The 20,455-nt window shown below is 38.7% G+C and overlaps 1 protein-coding gene across 1 annotated transcript; it reads left to right on the top strand.

The window, feature by feature from the left end:
• The first annotated feature begins 346 nt into the window (after positions 1-346).
• LOC125827801 (stearoyl-[acyl-carrier-protein] 9-desaturase, chloroplastic) lies at positions 347-4,579 on the top strand. The gene is made up of 3 exons (XM_049507145.1): positions 347-621; positions 2,045-2,549; positions 3,691-4,579. Exons 1-3 carry the CDS (start codon positions 506-508, stop codon positions 4,249-4,251), a joined length of 1,182 nt encoding a protein of 393 aa, XP_049363102.1. The 5' UTR covers positions 347-505; the 3' UTR covers positions 4,252-4,579.
• Positions 4,580-20,455: the final 15,876 nt, after the last annotated feature.

The following is a 20,455-nucleotide window of genomic DNA, read 5'->3' on the forward strand; positions in this document are numbered from 1 at the left end:
ATTTACAAAATAATTGAAATAATAATATAATTTTCAAAAAGTGAAATAAAGAATATAAATAATAGTTCTCCATTCAACTCTGTATAATTAGAAAGTAGAAAGTAAAATATAGAATGCTTGGATAAGATAATTTTTTATATATTCTCCAAATATAGAAAATGAAAAGTAAAGTAGAGAGTTGCGTAATGCATAGTTGGGCGGAGAAAATAATGTCACCCATCAATCAAACGAAATAAAGCGGAAAACGGAAGCAAAATTTTATAAAAGGGTAAGGCACCGGTTTTTTTGACATGGTGTTTAATGTAATTTTACAAGAAATGTGGAGGCCATTATTAAGTGCTAACTTTTTTTTTTTTTTTTTTTTGTCATTTTCACTTGCCCTTGTCTTCTTCTGCACGATTTTCCTTTTAATTTGGTGCATCTGTCTCGAAGCCTTTTCACTTCTCTCTCCCTGTGGTGTCTTTAGGCGGACCAAACGAGGTACCCTGAAAAACCATTGGAAAAAATGGCTCTGAATTTCAATTCTCCGACGTTTCAGTCCAATAAAACGACAAGGCGTCCGTGTTCACCACTCAGATCTCCTAGAGTTTTCATGGCTTCAACACTTCGTCCTCCTTCTGTGTGAGTTTCATTTCGTCTTTGTATTTGTCAAATTATTGGATATTTGTTCTCATCGTGATTATATTTCTGTTTCTAAATTGGATTGGTGGTAGTTGATGCTAATGCATGGCGTATCTCTGATCTTTCTATTTTTGTATATTTATTTATATGTTGGCCTCTGTTTCCTGATTGAATGATGATACATAATTTTTCTATCTGTATATCTATTTATCTCTTCCCCTCGGGGTCGGTTGGGTTGCATTGATTTTTATATGTTACTAGAGTAGAATTCCTCTTCTCCTTTTGCATGTTTGGATAGCAGGGTAATGTGCACCAACTGGAGAGCTGAGTAGTTGAAGGATAGGACTAACAACCTGAGATTCCAAGACGGAATCCCACTTAGAATGAGCTCATTTGCACGAATCTTTGTGGGCTATAACAGGCTTCCCGGTGGATTAGTGGGGGCTTTTAAAAGCTGGCCTAGACACCACTGCCACTAATAATTTAAAGAAAAAGAGACTGAAATCTGATGCAAATTTTATTAGTGCATCTGCGTATGTATGAGCTATTTATGTGATCTTTACATTAAACAATGGCGGATTCGGTATTTGAACTTATGAGTTAGAGTGTGAAATTCTATTACAACCTATTTGTCAACAAAGTGGGAGGAGAACTATGAGGTTTGAGACCTAGCAGAGGCAAAAAACAATAGGTGGCTTTTCCCTACTAGTGGAAAAGTCGAGGTGCATACTGTCATAAAAGAATCATTCGATTTACTAGGTTCAAAATCTATTATCTATACTGGGGGATTTTAGCAACATACAAAATCTGAGCTTAAAGCTTTTGGGTTTGCATGCACTCTTAACTTCTGCACTACATTTGCCGCTGACTAGAAATTCCTTTACTGATTGTTTTCTATCATATTTTATTTTCCTCTAGCGTAGTCATCATTAGGGGTCATTTTTCTTTTTCCCTGCTGAATGATTTAAATTGATAACGTACACATTGCTTAGAAGATTATCATTGTACTGATTGACTGTCAGAATTAGAACTGATTCTGCCAATGCACTCAATTAGGTTGGACAGATGTTTGTGGTGTACTTCATGTACGATAAGTTGAATTGGGTAGAGAGTCTTTTCTTCATGTACGAATGTCTGATCACATCTCCGGATCTGCTTTTGGGAAAATAACTACTTGAAAAACAATTGTAAAAGGGTGAGTGACAATGTAAGGTAGAATTGTTTTATCCAAAAATAAATAAATAAATACAAGGGAGAATTGATGGTTTCATTCATTACTTTGTTCCTGACTAGCGTTTTTCTTCTGGGGACCGTCAAATAATCTGTTTGCCTTAAAGTAGACTCAGACTGTGAATTTTCTATTGTAGCTCATCTTTTCAAAAGTGCATAATAGTAATTCTAATTCTGCCTGTACTAATTGTAGGGAAGGTGGAAATGTTAAGAAGCCATTCAGTCCTCCACGAGAGGTGCATGTTCAAGTTGCTCATTCCATGCCGCCAGAGAAGCGTGAAATCTTTGATTCCCTGCATGGTTGGGCTGAGAATAATATTTTGGTGCACCTAAAGCCTGTCGAGAAGTGTTGGCAGGCCAGTGACTTTCTTCCTGATCCTGCCTCAGAAGGATTTGAAGACCAAGTCAAGGAGCTGCGGGAGAGGTGCAAGGAAATTCCTGATGACTACTTTGTTGTATTAGTTGGAGATATGATCACCGAGGAGGCTCTTCCTACTTATCAGACAATGCTTAACACCCTAGATGGAGTTCGTGATGAAACTGGTGCCAGCCTAACTCCTTGGGCTATTTGGACGAGGGCATGGACTGCTGAGGAAAATAGGCATGGTGACCTTCTCAACAAATATTTATATCTTTCTGGAAGAGTTGATATGAGGCAAATTGAAAAGACAATTCAGTACCTCATTGGTTCAGGGATGGTGAGCTTTCTTCTCTGTATTCTGCTGTGACTGTCTATGTTGCTCGGACTCTCCAAAAATGATGCCGCATTCGTGTCAGATGCTTCAAAAATACAGTATTTTTGAAGGATCCGACAACCACGCGTCGACATTTTTGGAAAGTTTGAGACACATAGGCTACTGTTAAGCTTTCAAATCATCTTGGAATTTTATTGGTAAAATTTATGCAGACTTCTCTTGCATAGTTATTTAATCATTTAGCTGTTATAATAGCAGATCTCTTTCAGAGTGTGTGGTATCTGTGTTGTGTCTGTCTGTCTGAATGAGCCTGCACATAGATGAGCCGCATCTCTAACAGTTCAAAAATTCTCAGATTTTGGTAAAACTAATGATATATTAGAGAATTCGTTGTGTTATGTAGAAAAGGTTCTGATAGTATATTTGGTAAGCTACCTTATGCTTTGAGCTCTCCGGTTAGAATTCAAAATTTACATGGCTTGAATCTGTTGATATTCATGAGAGTGCTTTTTTTTAATGCATTTGAATGTGGGTTCTATTTAGATACTAGTTTTAGTTCTCGTCTTACTCAAGGAGGGTATTTTAGTGTTCGTCCCCTTTTTATTATCCATTCCCCACCTCAAAGGCTTGTTAACGCAGAGATGATTAATTTATTTTGCATTACGTACTTGTGTATTCCTAGATCTTGAAGAAAAATTTGTCTGCGTCCTGAAACCTCCTCCATTTTGCACACTAGTTTGCCTTGGTTAACCAAAGTAGTTGAGTGTTCTCTAGTTTTGTTTCATCTTATTCTCTCCTATTATCTTGTTCTTCAATTTTTATTATTACCTGTTGTTTCCTTTGCTTCGGTTATTATATTATTTTTGTTGCTAGTATTCTTTTCTCCATTATTTTTATCACGGCTTCTTCAATTAATCTGAGTTTCATGTTCGCTATATATTGCATTTAGAGTTTCGAGGTACATGATTAACATGTTGGCATTTTCTTTAATTAAGCAGCATGGTTTTAGCTGTTCATCAGGTAAACAGAAAACCTGAAATGGAATTGTTATATAATCATCCCTTTTTGGTTATAAGATTTTCTCACTTAAGGTGCATATCTTTTAAGTTGATCTTTTTTGATGTGTTTGATGCTTAACTTCTAGGATCCTCGCACGGAAAACAACCCGTATCTGGGTTTTATCTACACTTCCTTCCAAGAGAGGGCTACCTTCATTTCTCATGGAAATACAGCTCGGCATGCTAAGGAGCATGGGGACATGAAACTAGCACAGGTATGTGGTATAATTGCTGCAGATGAGAAGCGCCACGAGACCGCGTATACCAAGATTGTGGAGAAGCTATTTGAAGTTGACCCAGATGGCACTGTATTGGCTGTTGCTGACATGATGAGGAAAAAAATCTCGATGCCAGCTCATTTGATGTATGATGGCCGGGATGACAACCTCTTCGAACACTTCTCTGCCGTAGCTCAACGCCTTGGTGTATACACTGCAAAAGATTATGCAGATATTCTTGAATTTCTTGTGGGAAGATGGGAAATAGAGAAATTGACTGGTCTTTCTGGCGAAGGACACAAAGCACAAGATTATGTATGTGGTCTGGCTCCGCGTATAAGAAAATTGGAGGAGAGGGCACAAGCAAGGGCCAAGCAGAAGGCTCCTGTTCCTTTCAGCTGGGTATTTGGTAAAGATATTAAACTTTGAATGATATATGTTGTAGTCTTATATTACTTTCGGAGCACCAATCGCCATAGGAATGCTAGTAAGTAATTTCAGGTTATGGTATCTATGAAGTCAGTATTTGTAAGGAACATGCTATGGAGTTATAACTACTGCACTAGAATCCTGTAGATACCTTAAATTTTGTTTTTGTTCTGCAATTGTTTTTGGGTCATATCAAGAAAAAGACGGCCTTTAGTTTTTACCTCCCCTTTTAGAACATGTAGGTTCTGTATGTTCGTTACAAGTTTGATATATGAAATGTTGAGTGGTTATGTTTAAGAAGTTTAATGCTATATTTTGCTTCTTTTTTCTCCACTATCGGTAAAGTGACTGTTTATTATACATCCTAATTTTCTCAAGAATGCTCTTCATTGTTTGGGGCGAATTTGGAAAGGCAGCTTGGAACTTCGTGGAATTTGATTTCTGCTTAAATAATAAGATATTATTGTAAAGCATTGGTAATATGCTACAAACAATGAGATATAGAGAGTAGAATGTAGAGATCATTTTATTTAAATGTCTTCAAGTATGTCTTTTAATAGTAATAAATGACAACATTATTTGTAGGTTGAATATCACTCCAAAAGTCACTATGTTAAATGCCGAAATTAAATGGATACATTTTTATCCAAATTGGTTCTAAATGGACAATTCACTCATTCAATGGATTTATCATACTCCCCGTTGGATGTATATAGATAATGCGCCTCATTAAAATCTTACTAGAAAAAATTTAATGGGAAAAAATCTAGTGAAGAAAAAAGAATACACATTTCATAATACGCCTTGAATGCTGCCTCGTTAAAAATCTTATCAGGAAAATCCAATTGGGACAAAACTATGGTTAATGAAAAGAGTACAATGCGCATTTCACTCCCCCTAATGAAAGTTTTATTTGATATCTCGATGGTGATGTATTCCAAACTTATATCACAACTTCTCAATTGTTGATATTAGCAATGCCTTAGTGAATAAGTATGCAAGATTATCACTTGAACATATCTATTGAACGTCTATCTTACCATTTTGTTGAAGATCATGTGTGAATTTTTTTTGGGTGTCTCCTTTGATGGTATCCTCTCTTCAATCAAGCTATACATATAACATTACTATTGTACATGGTGGTTGAAATATCCCTTTTCAAAGGAAAATTACACATTTTTTAATATGATGGGTCATTGAACCCAACTAAACACACTCCCGACTTATTTCATAGATGAATATTATGTCTACATTATTGGAAAAAAAAGGGCTACTAGTGTTCGATTCATTAAATGTCAAGATATTGTTGTGCCTTCACATGCAAACAAATAGGCCATTTGCGATCAAGATTTATGCAGATCAAATTGACATTCTGCATCTATATAATCAATAATTTCTGACTCGAAGATTGATCATTCCAATGTTGTTGAAGCTCGTCTCTTCATCTTAAAGAAAATCACACATCTTCTATATATTGAATCACTTTCTTTGTTAGTTTATTGGCATATGATGATCCTAAGAGACTCCAAAGAACTCAAAATTACAAAAAACATGTCAAAAATTAAAAGGGGATGTCCTAAAATCAGTAGCACAGAGTCATGGGTCCCATACAACTAAAACAAAAAAAAAGACAAATATTTCCGACTTATTCTATCAAAATATCGGACGAATTCAATCGATTAAAAAACAAAAGAACAAATATTGAATGAAATATCTCGACTTGATACTATTGAAACATTGGTCAATCATTTTCTCGATTTAACAGTAAGGACTCCACCGTATTAAAATTCTTGATTAAGTGATACAAATTCAAATATGTGGAATCAATAAAATAGATCGGTGATATAAAACGTAGAAGAGAGAAAATATTAAAGTACACCATAAGATATAAATCATTCCAAGAAAAAAAGCTTTTTTTTTTTATTGAAGTGTATATGTGATGGTTAGCTCAATTTGGAAGACAAGTTCTTATGATTGGAATGTTTTGATGGTAATATTGCAATAGAAAGAATTTAATATTTATCAAGAATAGATAACAATTTCAAATCTAGTTGAAATATTTATCAAGAATAGATAATAATTTCAAATCTAGTTGAAATTTTTAATGCAAGCTCAAGTAAGGATCATTAAGACAAAATTGAAGAAAATTAATTATATTAGGTAGATGACTAACCTTATTCAATTGTAATGACCTGGTCGATCATTTTTGAACATTTTTATAAAATCATCATTTTACCCCTCTCGTTATTGGCCCCGTATCATTTTTGAAAGATTTTCGACATTGATTCAAGTTTTAAGTTAAAAGTTGTAAGTTGTGAATTTTGAGAATTGGAAAGGCTAAAGTTGTTAAAGAGTAATTTTCGGTGTCTTTTGGAGTTTTGAGTGTCGCAATAGAATTCCATCGTATCTATCAGTCCTAGAATGTGGAAATTGGTCCAAGAGATTTTTCGGTTTCAAATTCTGAGACTTTTTAAGGATTTGAGGTCCTAATTTGGAAATTGTTGAGATTTTAGCCTTTGGGTTGACTTTGGTCAATGTTTGGGGTTTGGATACTCAGATTGGAATTCTAAGAGTTCCGTTGGATTCAGGGGAATTTTAGGCCTAGAGGAGGTCTTAGTTGAATCGTTAGAGGACCTGAGCTTCATTTATCCTTTTTAGGCGTTAATGATTAGTTTCTTGTGACTTACACGGTACTCGGGTCAAGGAGATATCAGATTCGTGTTTTGATTGTTTCACTATGGCGATAATATCAAATATAGTCAATTTGCATATATGGTTTGTGTGTACGGGGTTCCGAACGAATCTCAAGGGTCTAGTAGGATACTTAGAGATTGTTGATTTTTGGTTACTGTTCTGGTGTTCCCCGTATCCGTGGAGCTGGACCGCATTCGCGAAGGGCGTTGACCCATGATCTCCATGTTCGCATGAAAGCCCTAGAATTCACAGAGATTTGAACTATTGGCCACCGCGTTTATGGACCCCTTTAAAGCTTTCTAAAAAATGATGTTATTTCAACCTCATTTCACCATTTTGAGTATTGGGAACTCGGTAGTGGCAATTTCAAACTGCTTTTTCGAGATTCAATTTTTGGGTAACGATTTCTACACTTCAAACTCATTTTCCCACTTATTAATGGATTATTTTGATGACTGAAATCAAGTTTTGACCTCCATTGACAGGGGTTTTGAAAAGAGTAAAAGACTTCAGTAAAATGGTGATTATGTACTGACTTTAAATCCTTTTTCGAAATGGTTTTGACCAATGAGTTACAAACGCCTCGAGGAATGTTTTCAAGTAAAGATTTTTGGATTCAAACCTCATTTTCGAAATTGAATTTTTGAGTTGATTTGACCCATTGTGCAAAACGTATGAATTGAGTGTTGTTATTTCGGAATCTTATTATCATTACTTGATTGAAATAGATTGTGGCTTTGGACACATTTTGGAAAGGGAAGGCTCAAGTCTTGGATTGAATTTTGATTGAAATTAAGGCAAGTGCTCTTCTTAACCTTGTAAAACTTGTAGTATCTTGTATTTCTCTTCATTGTATATGTTGGGAGTAATGGGAATGAGGTGATGGGTTCAACGATTCTATTGATTGAAATTAATGAATGAATTCGGGATTAATGAAAATGTAGCGTGTTGATCATAATATTTTGTGAATTGAATTCTAAGGTGTTGATTGATAGAATGCTTTGATGGAATTATTGTGGACTTAAGTTGTGAGTTATTCTCTCTTGCTTGTGGTGTGAAATTGCTCATTTGCATTGATTTTGTGCACTATGATGAGACATGTGATGGTTAGTGACGCCGAGGTCATTTTCGGCAGGTGCTTTTGATGCCGATGTCCTTTCCAGCAAGTGTATTGATGTCGAGGTTATTTCCAACAAGTGTATTGATGTTAAGGTCATTTTTGATGAGTGTTATTGATGTTGAGGTCATTATCGGCGAGTTGAAACTATGGGTAGTTCCCATAAGTCTTGATTGATATTATGCATGATAAATCTTGGAATTGTGTTCGATGCACTTGATTGTTGTGACTTGATAATTTTGATACTTGTGATTGTTCTGCTGGACACGGATGATTGTCATACTTGATACTTGTTTGTTATTGAACTATGACTATTGGACTAGATTATGAGAACTTGTGAACTATGTATTGTGAACTGTTAGGTTGAGCTGATTTCTATGCAGGTTGTAGTTTGAGGAGGTTCAGTGGGGATGAAAGGAGTACCCGTTTTTAGCTAGTTTTGCCTTGTTTAATAGGTTATTTGCTAAGTACCATATTGTTTGGTACTCACTCCTTGCTTTTACACTTGTGTAGGTTTCAATTCCAAACCCGTGTGATCTTCTTCTCCTTTTTCATAGATTTCTTAGACTTGTCAAAGGACTTACAAGGTATTTGTTTGTCATCTCGACGAGCCTTTTCTTCCTTTATGTTCATGCTTTGTTCTTTTTGAAACACAAAACCATTGAGACTTGTAATTATATCTCAATTCCACACTTTATATATTAGTGGCTTGTACACATGACAACCACGTTTTCAGAGTTATATTAGAATGGCTAAGTTTTCCGCCTTTATGATATTCTTGTTTTACTTCCCACTTTTATTTCTTGTTATTGGGTTGATGTTGAATTTTCTTCGTGGGAATAGACAAGTGCCATCACGTCCATTTTTAAGTCAAGAAAAATGGTATCAGAGTCCCAGGTCCATAGGTCTCACGTGTGTACAAGCCAAGTCTAAGTAGAGTCTCGAGGATTGGCACACACACGTCTCTACTTATCTTTGAGAGGCTTTAAAGTCTATTAGAAAACTGGTTTTATACATTCTTTCTTATTGTGCATGGTTACCTTCACTAGTGCTGATTTTCCACGGGTTATTTTGACAGGCTTCTATTTCAAGTGGTAAAGTGGAGGCAATCCCTGAGGCAGTTGCTGAGACACTAACTAGGGGTATAGGTAGGGCCTGAGCTAGAGGTTATGCTCGTGGAGTAGTACATGCTAGAGTTTATGCCCATGAAGCGACACTAGCTAGAAGCTGAGCTAGAGAGGGCTCTTCTGATCCAGAGCTTGAGGTTGATCAGAACCAAGTTCCTCCTGGGTATGAAGCTCCTTTTTTCAGGAGACTTTGTTGAGAATGTTGGGTGTGTTGTCGAAATTCTCTCAGGGTGGTGCAACAGGTACACCATATAGTTCTCAGACGAGAGTAGGGGCACAAAATCCAGGTTAGAAGTAGGCTAGAATTATTCATGATCAAGTGGGTCAGCCACCTGTGGTTCTTACACCGACTGTTGGTGCACATATTGCTTCTGCGGTTATTCTAACAACAACAATGTTATGAAAGGTTTTAAAAGATGAAACCACCCCAATTTCAGGGTGGTAAGAGTGAGGATACTCATGAGTTATTCACTTTGTGCCATGAGATGCTTGAGGCAATAGGTATAGTAGATGATTGTGGTGTTCTTTTTGTTGCACTTAAGCTTTGTGGACCTGTTCGATAGTGTCGAAGGACTTATGTGAGGTCTAGACCAGTTGGATCTCCTCCGGCAGAGTGGGATGTGTTCTCCGGTGCTTTTAGGACTACTTCTTTCCTTGGAGCGTGAGAGATGAGAGTCGATTGAGGTTTAAAGGATTGACATAGGGCAGTTTGTCTGTTATAAAGTACAAGACCCGCTTCTGCGAGCTATCCAAGCATGCTATGGCTATTCTTTCGAATGAAACAGAAAGAGTCCGCAGATTCTTGAGAGGGTTGACTTTCTCCGTCAAGTCTTATGTGTTCAAAGAAACCAAAGAGGGGGCTTCCTTCCAGTCCATTGTGAGTACCACTAATGAGGCGGAGTTTATGGTTGGAGAAGATTTTGGGGATCCTAAGAGGACCCGTTCTTCTGGTCATTTTTCTAGCGCCTCATCTAGAGGCAGAAGTTCACATTGAGGTGGTATCTTTTTTCGACGGCATGGGCATGTTCATGCATTCATTTCAATAGCTCAAAGTGGGCAGACATCCTGAGGATCGTATAGTTCCTACTAAGGTGGCCATAGTGGCTCTTCGGATTCACAACAACAAACATCCATATCGGGGTCTTGATTTGGGTGTGGAGTTCTAGGCCATATGATTCGACAGTGTCCTTTACAAATTCACTCAGGATCCCAACATACTTATTCAGCTACTCCAACTAGAGATTCAGCGGCTCCGGTCGGGGGTCGAGGCAGATGTCAGTCTTGTAAAGGTGGAAAGACTTCTCGTAGGGGAGCTACAACTCAGCTGGGGAGGTCGGGGTACTACTCAGACTGGAGGTGGTTGAGAGGGACATTGTTATTCTTTACTAGGTAGGCCAAAGGTTGAGACTTCTAATATTGTGATTATATGTATCGTCCTAGTTTGCCATCGACCTACATCTTTATTATTTGATCCAGGTCTACTTTCTCTTATATGTCTACCTATTTCGTTGTTGGTTTTGATATGATGTTTGATAGTATACCCGTGCCTATTCATTTTTCTACACTAGTGGGTGATTCCTTAGTGGTGGATCGATTGTATCGATCATATCTTGTTTCTTTGGCTGGGTATGATACTTGGGTATACTTGATCATTCTGGGGATGATAGACTTTGATATTATCTTGGGTGTGGATTGGCTCTCCCTACATTATGTTATTTAGATTGTTATGCTAAGATTGTGACCTTAGCAATGCCAGGTGTCCCGAGAATTGAGTAGTCTGGTGCTAGTGTTTCTTACCATAGTAATGTTATCTTATTCATTCAAGCTCAGAGATTCGTTGATAGAGGGTGTTTGTCCTTTTTAGCCTTCATTCAAGATAGTAGTGTTAGCCACATCCCATGGTGCCCGTGGTTAGAGAGTTTTTAAATGTGTTTCCTACTAATCTTCCAGGTGTTCCTCAAGATAGGGACTGATTTGTCTATTAACTTGGAGCCGGTAACCAAGCCCATATCTATCTCTCTTTGTCGGATGGATTTAGCAAAGTTGAAGGAATTGAAGGATCAATTGCAAGACTTGTTGAGTAAGGGGTTCATTCGCCTTAGTGTGTCTCCATGGGGTGCTTCTGTTTTATTTTTTAGGTAAAGGATGGAACCATGAGGATGTGTATTGACTACTGACAATTGAAAAAAGTGACAATAAAGAACAAGTATCCTCTTCCTCCTACTGATGACTTATTTGATCACCTTCAGGGAGCATCTTTTGTTTTATATAATTTGAGGTCCAGCTATCATCAACAAAAGATTAGGGTAGCGTATACCCCTAAGATGGCTTCCAGGACTCGTTATGGGCACTATGAGTTTCTTGTGATGTTTTTCGATTTGATTAACCCCCTTACAACATTCATGGATTAGATGAACGAGGTGTTTCAACCGTATTTTGATTCTTTTGTGATAGTGTTAATTGATGACATCTTGGTGTACTCGAAGACTGAGGAGGACCATGATCAACACTTTAGGATTGTGCTCCAGAGATTGAGGGAAGAGAAGTTGTATGCCTAATTCTCAAAATGGGAGTTTTGTCTTGATTTTATTACATTTTTGGGACATATGGTGTCCAAGGAGGATATTTGGGTGGATCTTGCCAAGATTGAGGTAGTTAGAGGTTGGACCAGGCTTATTTCAGTTAGTAAGATTTGGAGTTTTGTGGGACTTGTAGACTACTACAAGCGATCTGTTTAGAGTTTCTCCACTATTGCATCTCTTTTAACTAGATTGACTCGACAGAGTGTGAGCTTCCAATGGTCTGATGAGTGTGAGGAGCAATTTCAAAATACCAGTACCCTGTTGACTTTGGTTCATATTTTTACTCTACCCTAGTAGGGTGTGGACTTTATCGTATACTGTGATGCTTCTGGAGTTGGGTTAGGTGGAGTTCTAATGCAGAAAGGGAAGGTGATCACCTACGCTTCTAGACAGTTAAAGACCCATGAAAAGAACTACCTTACTCATGATTTAAAGTTGGTAGTTGTAGTGTTTGTGATTAAGTTATGAAAACATTATCTATATGGGGTGCATTGTGAGGTCTTCACAGATCATCAGAGTCTTCAATATATTTTCAGTTAGAGGGATCTGAACTTGAGGCAGTGTAGATGGCTTGAGCTACTGAAGGACTATGATATCAAAATTTTGTATCAACTAGGGAAGGTCAATGTGATTGCCGATGCTTTAAGTAAGAAAATTTCTAGTATGGGGAGTTTTGCCGCTATTAGTGTTCGACCATTATCTAGAGATGTTCAGAGGTTAGCCAACAGTCTTATCCGGTTATAGATTTCCTAGGAGAGTGGTGGTTTGATTACTTTCATAGAGGCCCACTCTTCTGTAGTTTAGAAGATCCGTGAGCACCAGTTTGATGATAAGAAGTTGTGTCTCATTCGAGACAAAGTGATGAGAGGGGAAGCCAAGGAGGCTATCCTTGATTCTGTTAGTGTCTTGAGGATTAGAGGCAAGATATATGTGCCCAAGGTTAGCGAGTTGATTAGATTGATTCTTGAGGAGGCCCATTGTTCTAGATATTTCATTCATCCAGGAGTGGGAAGATGTATCATAATCCAAGTCATCATTATTGGTGGTGTGGCATGAATAGGATATTGTAGACTTTGTTTCTAGGTGCTTGACTTGCCAACAAGTCAAGTGTGAGCACCAGCGGCCCGGAGGTGTATCTTAGAGGATGCCTATTCCTACTTGAAAGTGGAAGCGTATTACTATAGATTTTGTTGATGGTTTGCCTACTACTGTGGGTGATTATGGCTCCATTTGGGTGGTTGTTGATAAGGTAACCAAGTCAGCCCATTTCTTTCCAGTTTGGGTAAAGTATACGATGGAGAAATTAGCCCAATTTTATATTAGCAAGATTGTGTGACTTCATAGATTCCCTATTTCCATTATCTCTAATCGAGGTTCTTTGTTCACTTCCCACTGGAAGGCCTTAGTGCATGGTTTGGGTATTCGATAGGTATAAGTAGGACCTTTTGTCCTCAGACTGAAGAGTAGTCTGAGCGGACTATTCAAGTGTTAGAGGATATTCTTCAACCATGTGTGATTGGCTTTGGTGTAAGATAGAATCAATATTTTCCCTTAGCAGAGTTTTCCTACAACAATTGTTATCACTCTAGTACTCATATGTCTCCATTTGAGGCATTGCATGATAGATGGTGTAGATCTCCGATCAGTTGGTTTGATTTAGCTGAGAAGAAATGTTTGGATACAAACTTTCTTAGAGATGCTACGTAGAAGGTTCGTATGATTTAGGGTAGACTATTGACATGCCAGAGTCATCAGAAGAGTTATGCATATCGGAGAATTTGAACCCTAGTGTTTATGGAGGGTGATCACGTTTGGCTCCCAGTTTCACCAATGAAGGGTGTGATGAGGTTCAAAAAAAAGGGCAAGCTTAGCCCTAGATTCATTGGACCTTTTGAGATTTTGAGCAGAGTGTGAGATATGGCTTTTAATTTGGCCTTGGCGCCTAGATTATTAGTTATACATCATGTGTTTCATGTATCTATGCTTCGGAAGTATGTGTTGGATGATTCCCATGTACTTTCGCTTAATTCAATAGCATTGAGTCTAGACTTGTCATTTGAGGAAAAGCCTATTGTCTTACTGCAGGGCTACCCCCAGGACGCAGACACGGGACCTAGGAGCACGAGTGACCCAAAGCTAACCCTACTGGCATATCATAAGCATACTTAAAGATTTATTGAAAAAGAAATACTATGCGGAAGCTTGAAACATGATGTAAATTGAATTGATGGAGAATACCCATTACTATCTGAATAAATAAACTGAGAGTTTAATGACAACTGAAAGATCAAATTCCAAAGCTAAAACTGAATCTAACTATGTTTGAAATAAAGCCTCTAACTGACTAGAGATGCTGGGACATGCCCTACCTAACTCTAGCAAATACTGAAGACTGAAATGAAAAGACTAAATATAGAAACATTTCTATTGTCCTTGAAATATGAGGACTCACCATTGAAGCTGCTGAACTGGAGATCGGGAACCGATCTATGCGTGATCTGAATGGTGAGGACCTGAACCTACATCACGAGAAGATGTAGCGCAGAGTATGCGTTAGTACTTGAAAGGTACTGAGCATGCAGGATAGAATAAAGCTAAACAATATACATAACTGAACAAAGCTTTTAACTGAGCAATATTTTAAGATGAGCATGATACTATACAGAAAATACTAGACATGAACTAACTGAATGGAAAGACCAAGTTTATACATGCTGAAATTGAATACTGAATTGTAACTGATAACATGGTCAATGTAATAGAATCTGATTGTGGGAGCTATTAATAACCGACTTAAAACAACATGAGCTAAACGGGAGTCCGATGTATATGCCTTATCGAGAGGACCCAATATACCCTGCCAGAGGTAAAGAGGCATGACTGACATGATCACTAAACTGATGCCCACAGAGGGCACTTAAAACCTACGGGGGCACGTAGTTCTGGGACTTGAGGGTGACTGTCCAACTTGGTTTAAAGTCTTCTCCCAACTAAATATGTGAAAACTATAACATAACTGAAGTAAACTGGATAGCTCAATAATCTGACATGCAAATCTGAAAATGCAGCATTTATTTTTTATAATGAAACATTCGAAAACTAAGGCATGTATATTTGTTTATCGTTCCTAGCTAATGTAATTCATGAACTAAAAGAACTACATAACTAGGTTTCTAAGTTTATGCAAGAATTTACGCAAAAACAATACTAAGACATGATAATCTGATTAAGAACGTTACAATAACTAAATCATAGTATTTTACTAGAATTGTAGAAACCCCAGGTCTAGATAGTATGGAGGGAATCAAGAATATGACTGAATTCTAGGGACCCAATGGGTGAAAGGAACCCACTAGTGAAATCCCACATACATGGTGACGAGATTCACGGAGAAATCTTTTGCTTTCGGGGATGGAACTGAAGAAAACCTTGATGCGTGTTCTTGAGGGGCTGCTCGACTTTTTTCTCCTCTTTTCGTTCTAATTAGATGATTTTTTGGAGAATGGATTGACTAGGGTAGGTTCTAATTTAGTTGCTAGGCTAAAACTAACCAAAACTACGTAGTTTAGGGGTTAAACGACGTAGTTTAGGTGTCCAATGCATAGGGGAAAAGACCAAAATATCCTTACTTAAAAACCTGACGAGGCTGACCACGGGCCCTACGACGGACCGTCACAGGGACAACGGACTGTCAAGCTGGTCGTGGTCCTTGGCCAGTAAATGTTGGTTCTGGGCCATCCCTCTACGGTCCACTTCACAGACCATTTGAAGGATCACAAATCGTAAAGGTCCTTGTGGTCCTTCACTTGGGCTAGGGGATATACTGACTCGACTTCACCGAAGCCACCACGGATCGTGTAGTGGTCCACGGCCCGTGAAGGGTCACGTGGTCCACCACTTCTGGGTTGGTGTGAGTCCACGGACAGGTCGATGCACCGTGGTTCCTTTCACGGTTCGTGAACCCTGTTGTGGTTGACCTAGTTCTCCTGGTTTTCTACTGAAAGTTCTAAGTTTGATTTATGAGGTGTTACATTATCTCCCCCTTGGGGACATTCGTCCTTGAATGAAACCTAAACTAGCTGAGACCGGGAGGGAAAGAGCCGCAAACCCTACCACTAAGTACTAGAAACTGATTTGTGACTAAACTTAGTTCCAAGAACACGCAAATACACTGAAAATGCAAGTATAAACGGAAGGACCATGATACTAAGACTGAAGCTACACATGAATGATTGAAAAGCTGGAGATGAACTATTACCTCAAGCTGGAATGGCTGCTTCTGCTTCCCAAGTAGGTCCCTCTACTGACTAACCCCTCCACAAAACCTTGACTGATGTGACTTCTTTGTTTCTCAACCATCTAACCTGATGATCAAGAATCTCAACTAGCACATCCTTATGAGTGAGACTATCTTCCACAACCACACTTCCCAATGGTACTATAAATGTTGGATCACCCACACACTTCTTCAACAACGAAATGTGAAAAATCGGATGCACTGTTACTAGTTCTGCTGGCAACTCTAACTCGTACTCCACTTTACCAACTCTTTTCAAGATCTTGTAAGGTCCTACATATCTAGGACTGAGCTTCCCTTTCTTGCCAAATCTCATCACCCCTTTCATAGGTGACACTTTTAGGAAAACCCAATCATCAATTTGGAACTCTAAGTCCCTTCTCCTTACATTTGCATAGGACTTATGACGACTCTGGGCTATCTTAAGCCTATCTCTAATGAGCTAAACTTTTTCCATAGCATCATGAACCGAATCTAGTCCTATCAAGGCTGCTTCACCTACTTCAAACCAACCAACTGGAGATGTACATCTACACCCATATAATGCCTCATAAGGGGCCATCTGAATACTGAAATGGTAGCTATTACTATAGGCAAACTCTATAAGATAAAGGTGATTATCCCAACTACCCTTGAAGTCGATCACGCAAGCTCTCAACATGTCCTCTAAGGTCTGAATGGTATGCTCTGCCTGACCATCCATCTGTGGATGAAATGATGTGTTTTACCTTTCTGAAATGACTTCCCAAAATGAGAGGTAAACTGTGGACCTCTATATGAGATGATAGACAAAGGAACCCCATGCAACCTTACTATCTCATTAATGTAAAGCTTAACGTAGTCCTCCGCTGAATGTGTAGTCTTAACGGCCAAAAAGTGCGCAGACTTAGTAACTCTGTCAATTATCACCCAAATGGAGTCATGTTGTCTGCGAGTACGAGGTAAACCTGTAATGAAGTCCATGTTTATCGCTTCCCACTTCCAAGTAGGAATGTTGATCTCTTGAGTCATACCCCCTGGTTTCTGATGTTCTACCTTCACTTGCTGACAATTAGGGCGCTTAGCCACAAATCTACTATATCATTCTTCATGCCATTCAACAAAAAGACTTTCCGCATATCACGGTACATCTTAGTGGCACCTGGATGAATAGAATACCCGGATTTATGGATTTCTATAAGGATTTATTGTCTCAACTCACCCACCTTAGGAACACATAAACGACCCTGATAGCGAAGCACACCATCTCCCCTTCGGAGAAAACCTCAACTCTCTGCTCATGAACTGCACCCTTTAGTTGAAGCAATATAGGATCATTGTCTTATTTTTCCTTAACCTCCGCTACCAATGAAGATTCTGACCCATTCTAAATTGTCACACCATCATCTGATATGCAAACTCCTAAGCGAGCAAGTCGATTAACATCTTTTGCTAATTCCTTTCTTTCTTTCTCAACATGTGCTATTCTACCCATAGATAATTTTCTAAGATCATCTGCTACTACATTGGCTTTACTAGGATGGTAAAGCACATTCATATCATAGTCTTTGAGGAACTCAAGCCATCTCCTCTGGCAAAGATTCAATTATTTCTGGATGAACACATATTGAAGGCTCTTATGGTTTGTGAACACATCTATGTGAACACCATACAAGTAATGTCTCCAAATCTTATGGGAAAATACTATGGCTGCAAGCGCGAGGTCATGAGTCGAATAGGTCTTCTCATGCACCTTAAGCTGTCTAGAAGCATAAGCTAGAACCTTACTTCGCTGCATCAACACACAACCTCGGCCGACTCTGGATGCATCACATTAGATCACATACCCGTCTGAACTCTCCAGTGGAGTCAAAATAGGAGTTGTAGTCAACCAAGTTTTCAGTTCTGAGAAGCTCTTCTCACAATCATCTGACCACTAGAACTTAACCTTTTTCTGAGTCAACTTAGTCAATGGAGAAGCTATGGAGAAAAATCCTTCCACGAACCTTCTGTAATAATCTGTTAGACCAAGAAACTTCTGATATCTATAGGAGAGGTAGGTCTGGGCCATTATTTCACTGCTTCTATTTTCAGAGAATCCACTCAGATCCCTTCACTAGATACTATATGACCAAGAAAAGCAACAAATTGCAACCAAAACTCACATTTGCTAAACTTAGTGAACAATTGGCGATCTTTGATAGGTTGCAGGACAACTCTCAAATGAGTCGCATGTTCTTCCTCATTCCTAGAGTAAATGAGGATATCATCAATAAAGACGGTAAAAAACAAGTCCAAATACTGCTTGAACACCCTGTTCATGAAGTCCATGAAAGTTGTAGGAGTATTGGTTAGTCCAAATGACATAACTACAAATTCATAATAACCATACCAAGTTCTGAAGGCTGTCTTTGGGATGTCACTATCTCTGACTCTGAGTTGATGATAAGCGGATCTGAGGTTTATTTCCGAAAAATGACTAGCATCCTGAAATTGGTCGAACAAGTCATCAATTCTAGGGATGGGGTACTTATTCTTGATTGTGACGTTGTTCAACTGACGATAGTCAATGCACATCCTGAGATAACCATCTTTCTTTTTAATGAACAACACTGGTGCACCCCAAAGGGAAATACTGGGTCTGATAAAGCCCTTATCTAGAAGTTCTTTCAACTGCTCTTTCAATTCCTTAAGCTAGGCTGGAGCCATTCTGTAAGAAGGAATAAAAATAGGTTGGGTATCTGGGAGGATATCAATTCCAAAGTTGATTTCCCTTTCGAGAGGAACTCCGGGAAGATCTTCTGGAAATACTTCTGGAAACTCAGTAACTATTGGAACTAACTCAAGAGTTGGGGTTTCGGAGCTTGAATCCTTAACCTGAACGACATGATAGAGATAACTCTTAGATATCATCTTTCTGGTCTTAAGGTAAGAAATGAATCGACCCATAGGTGCTAAGCTACTATCCTTCCATTCTAAGATTGGCTCATCTGGAAACTTAAAACGAACGATCTTAATTCTACAATCGACTGAGGCATAACAGGAATGTAACCAATCCATGCCTAGAATGATATCGAAGTCTACCATTTCTAACTTTACAAGATTTGCTGAAGTGACTTTCTGAGAGACTGTGACATGGCAAATTTTGTATACCCGTGTAGCTATAACTGGGTCACTGACTGGACTAGAGACTGAGAAGGGTTCGGAGAGAGTTTCTAGACTGACACATAAATTTACTACTATATATGGAGTTACAAAGGAAAGAGTAGCCCCTGGATGTAATAAAACTTCCTTCATTTCCTGCAAAACACTCGCCCCGATGGTTCTTACCACACTTTGAACAAGTTTTGTAGGTTCTGGTGCCTGAAACACTCCCCTGAGACTTAGAGCCTTATGCCCTACCTTTATGATCCTGTCGAAACCTGGAGGATGGAACACTAGCTGATGAAGGTGCTGGAGCTGAAGATTTCTACTGGAACTGAGAACGATTACCACTACCCAATTTCTGCTGAGAATACTCATAGTTGTCTGTCCTAGCCTTCTTGTTATCCTTAGCTTGTTCCCTAAGCTTATCTCCCTCAACCTGCTGAGCATGAGTCATAAGCCTAGAGATATTCATTTCCTCTAACAACATAGCATTCTTGCACTCTGTCTTCACTAAGTCAGACACACCATACAGAAACTTAGACATTTGTGCCCTCAAATCAGCGACGATATGCGGAGCATACCTAGAGAGTTGGGTGAACTTGAGTCCGTACTCTTGGACTAACATTGTGCATTGCCTCAAATTCATGAATTCCTAGGCCTTAGCCTCCCTCAACTCTCTCGAAAAGAATCTATCCAGAAAAGATCTAGTAAAGCATTCCCAAGTCAAATGAGCTGCATTATCACTCCTACTTTATTTCCACTACATGAACCATATGTGAGCTACAACCTTGAGCTGGGAGGACGTCAATTGTACCCTATCATTTCCAGTCATTTGCATCACTCCAAAGATTTTCTTGACCTCATCAATGAAGTTCTGGGATCTTCACTAACCTGCGACCCTAGAAATTTAGATGGATTCATCCTAACAAAATCACGGACCCTAGCCGTCACTGATCCACCACTAGCATTTGCAAGAACTAGAACCTATTGATTGTTCTAGTTAGTTACACTCTGAGCCAAAAGTTGAATCGTATTCTGAAACTTTGCATTCGAAACTTCCTGATCTGGGACTGGAGGAGTTGCGTTAGCATTGCGTGTAGTAGCATTCTTTTGGTAAGCTCTACGAGGAGGATTGATCTAAAATGCATAACGACGAGTTAGAAGGTAGATCATACCCACACACGATAAGAATAGCATGAAAGTAAAGTTTTCCTAAAACACTTCGTAGCCTCCCTCTCATTAGATGTGGTGCACTTCACAC

This window comes from Solanum verrucosum, unplaced genomic scaffold, assembly GCF_900185275.1.
Source record: "Solanum verrucosum unplaced genomic scaffold, falcon-dt-bn FXZP01000290.1, whole genome shotgun sequence".
NCBI classification, from domain to species: Eukaryota; Viridiplantae; Streptophyta; class Magnoliopsida; order Solanales; family Solanaceae; genus Solanum; species Solanum verrucosum.

Excerpts from the sequence above, each read along its gene's own strand:
- LOC125827801 (XM_049507145.1), top strand. The coding sequence starts at position 506 with ATGGCTCTGAATTTCAATTCTCCGACGTTTCAGTCCAATAAAACGACA. Across the intron at positions 622-2,044 it reads ACACTTCGTCCTCCTTCTGT|GGAAGGTGGAAATGTTAAGA; the intron begins GTGAGTTTCATT and ends TACTAATTGTAG. Across the intron at positions 2,550-3,690 it reads ACCTCATTGGTTCAGGGATG|GATCCTCGCACGGAAAACAA; the intron begins GTGAGCTTTCTT and ends CTTAACTTCTAG.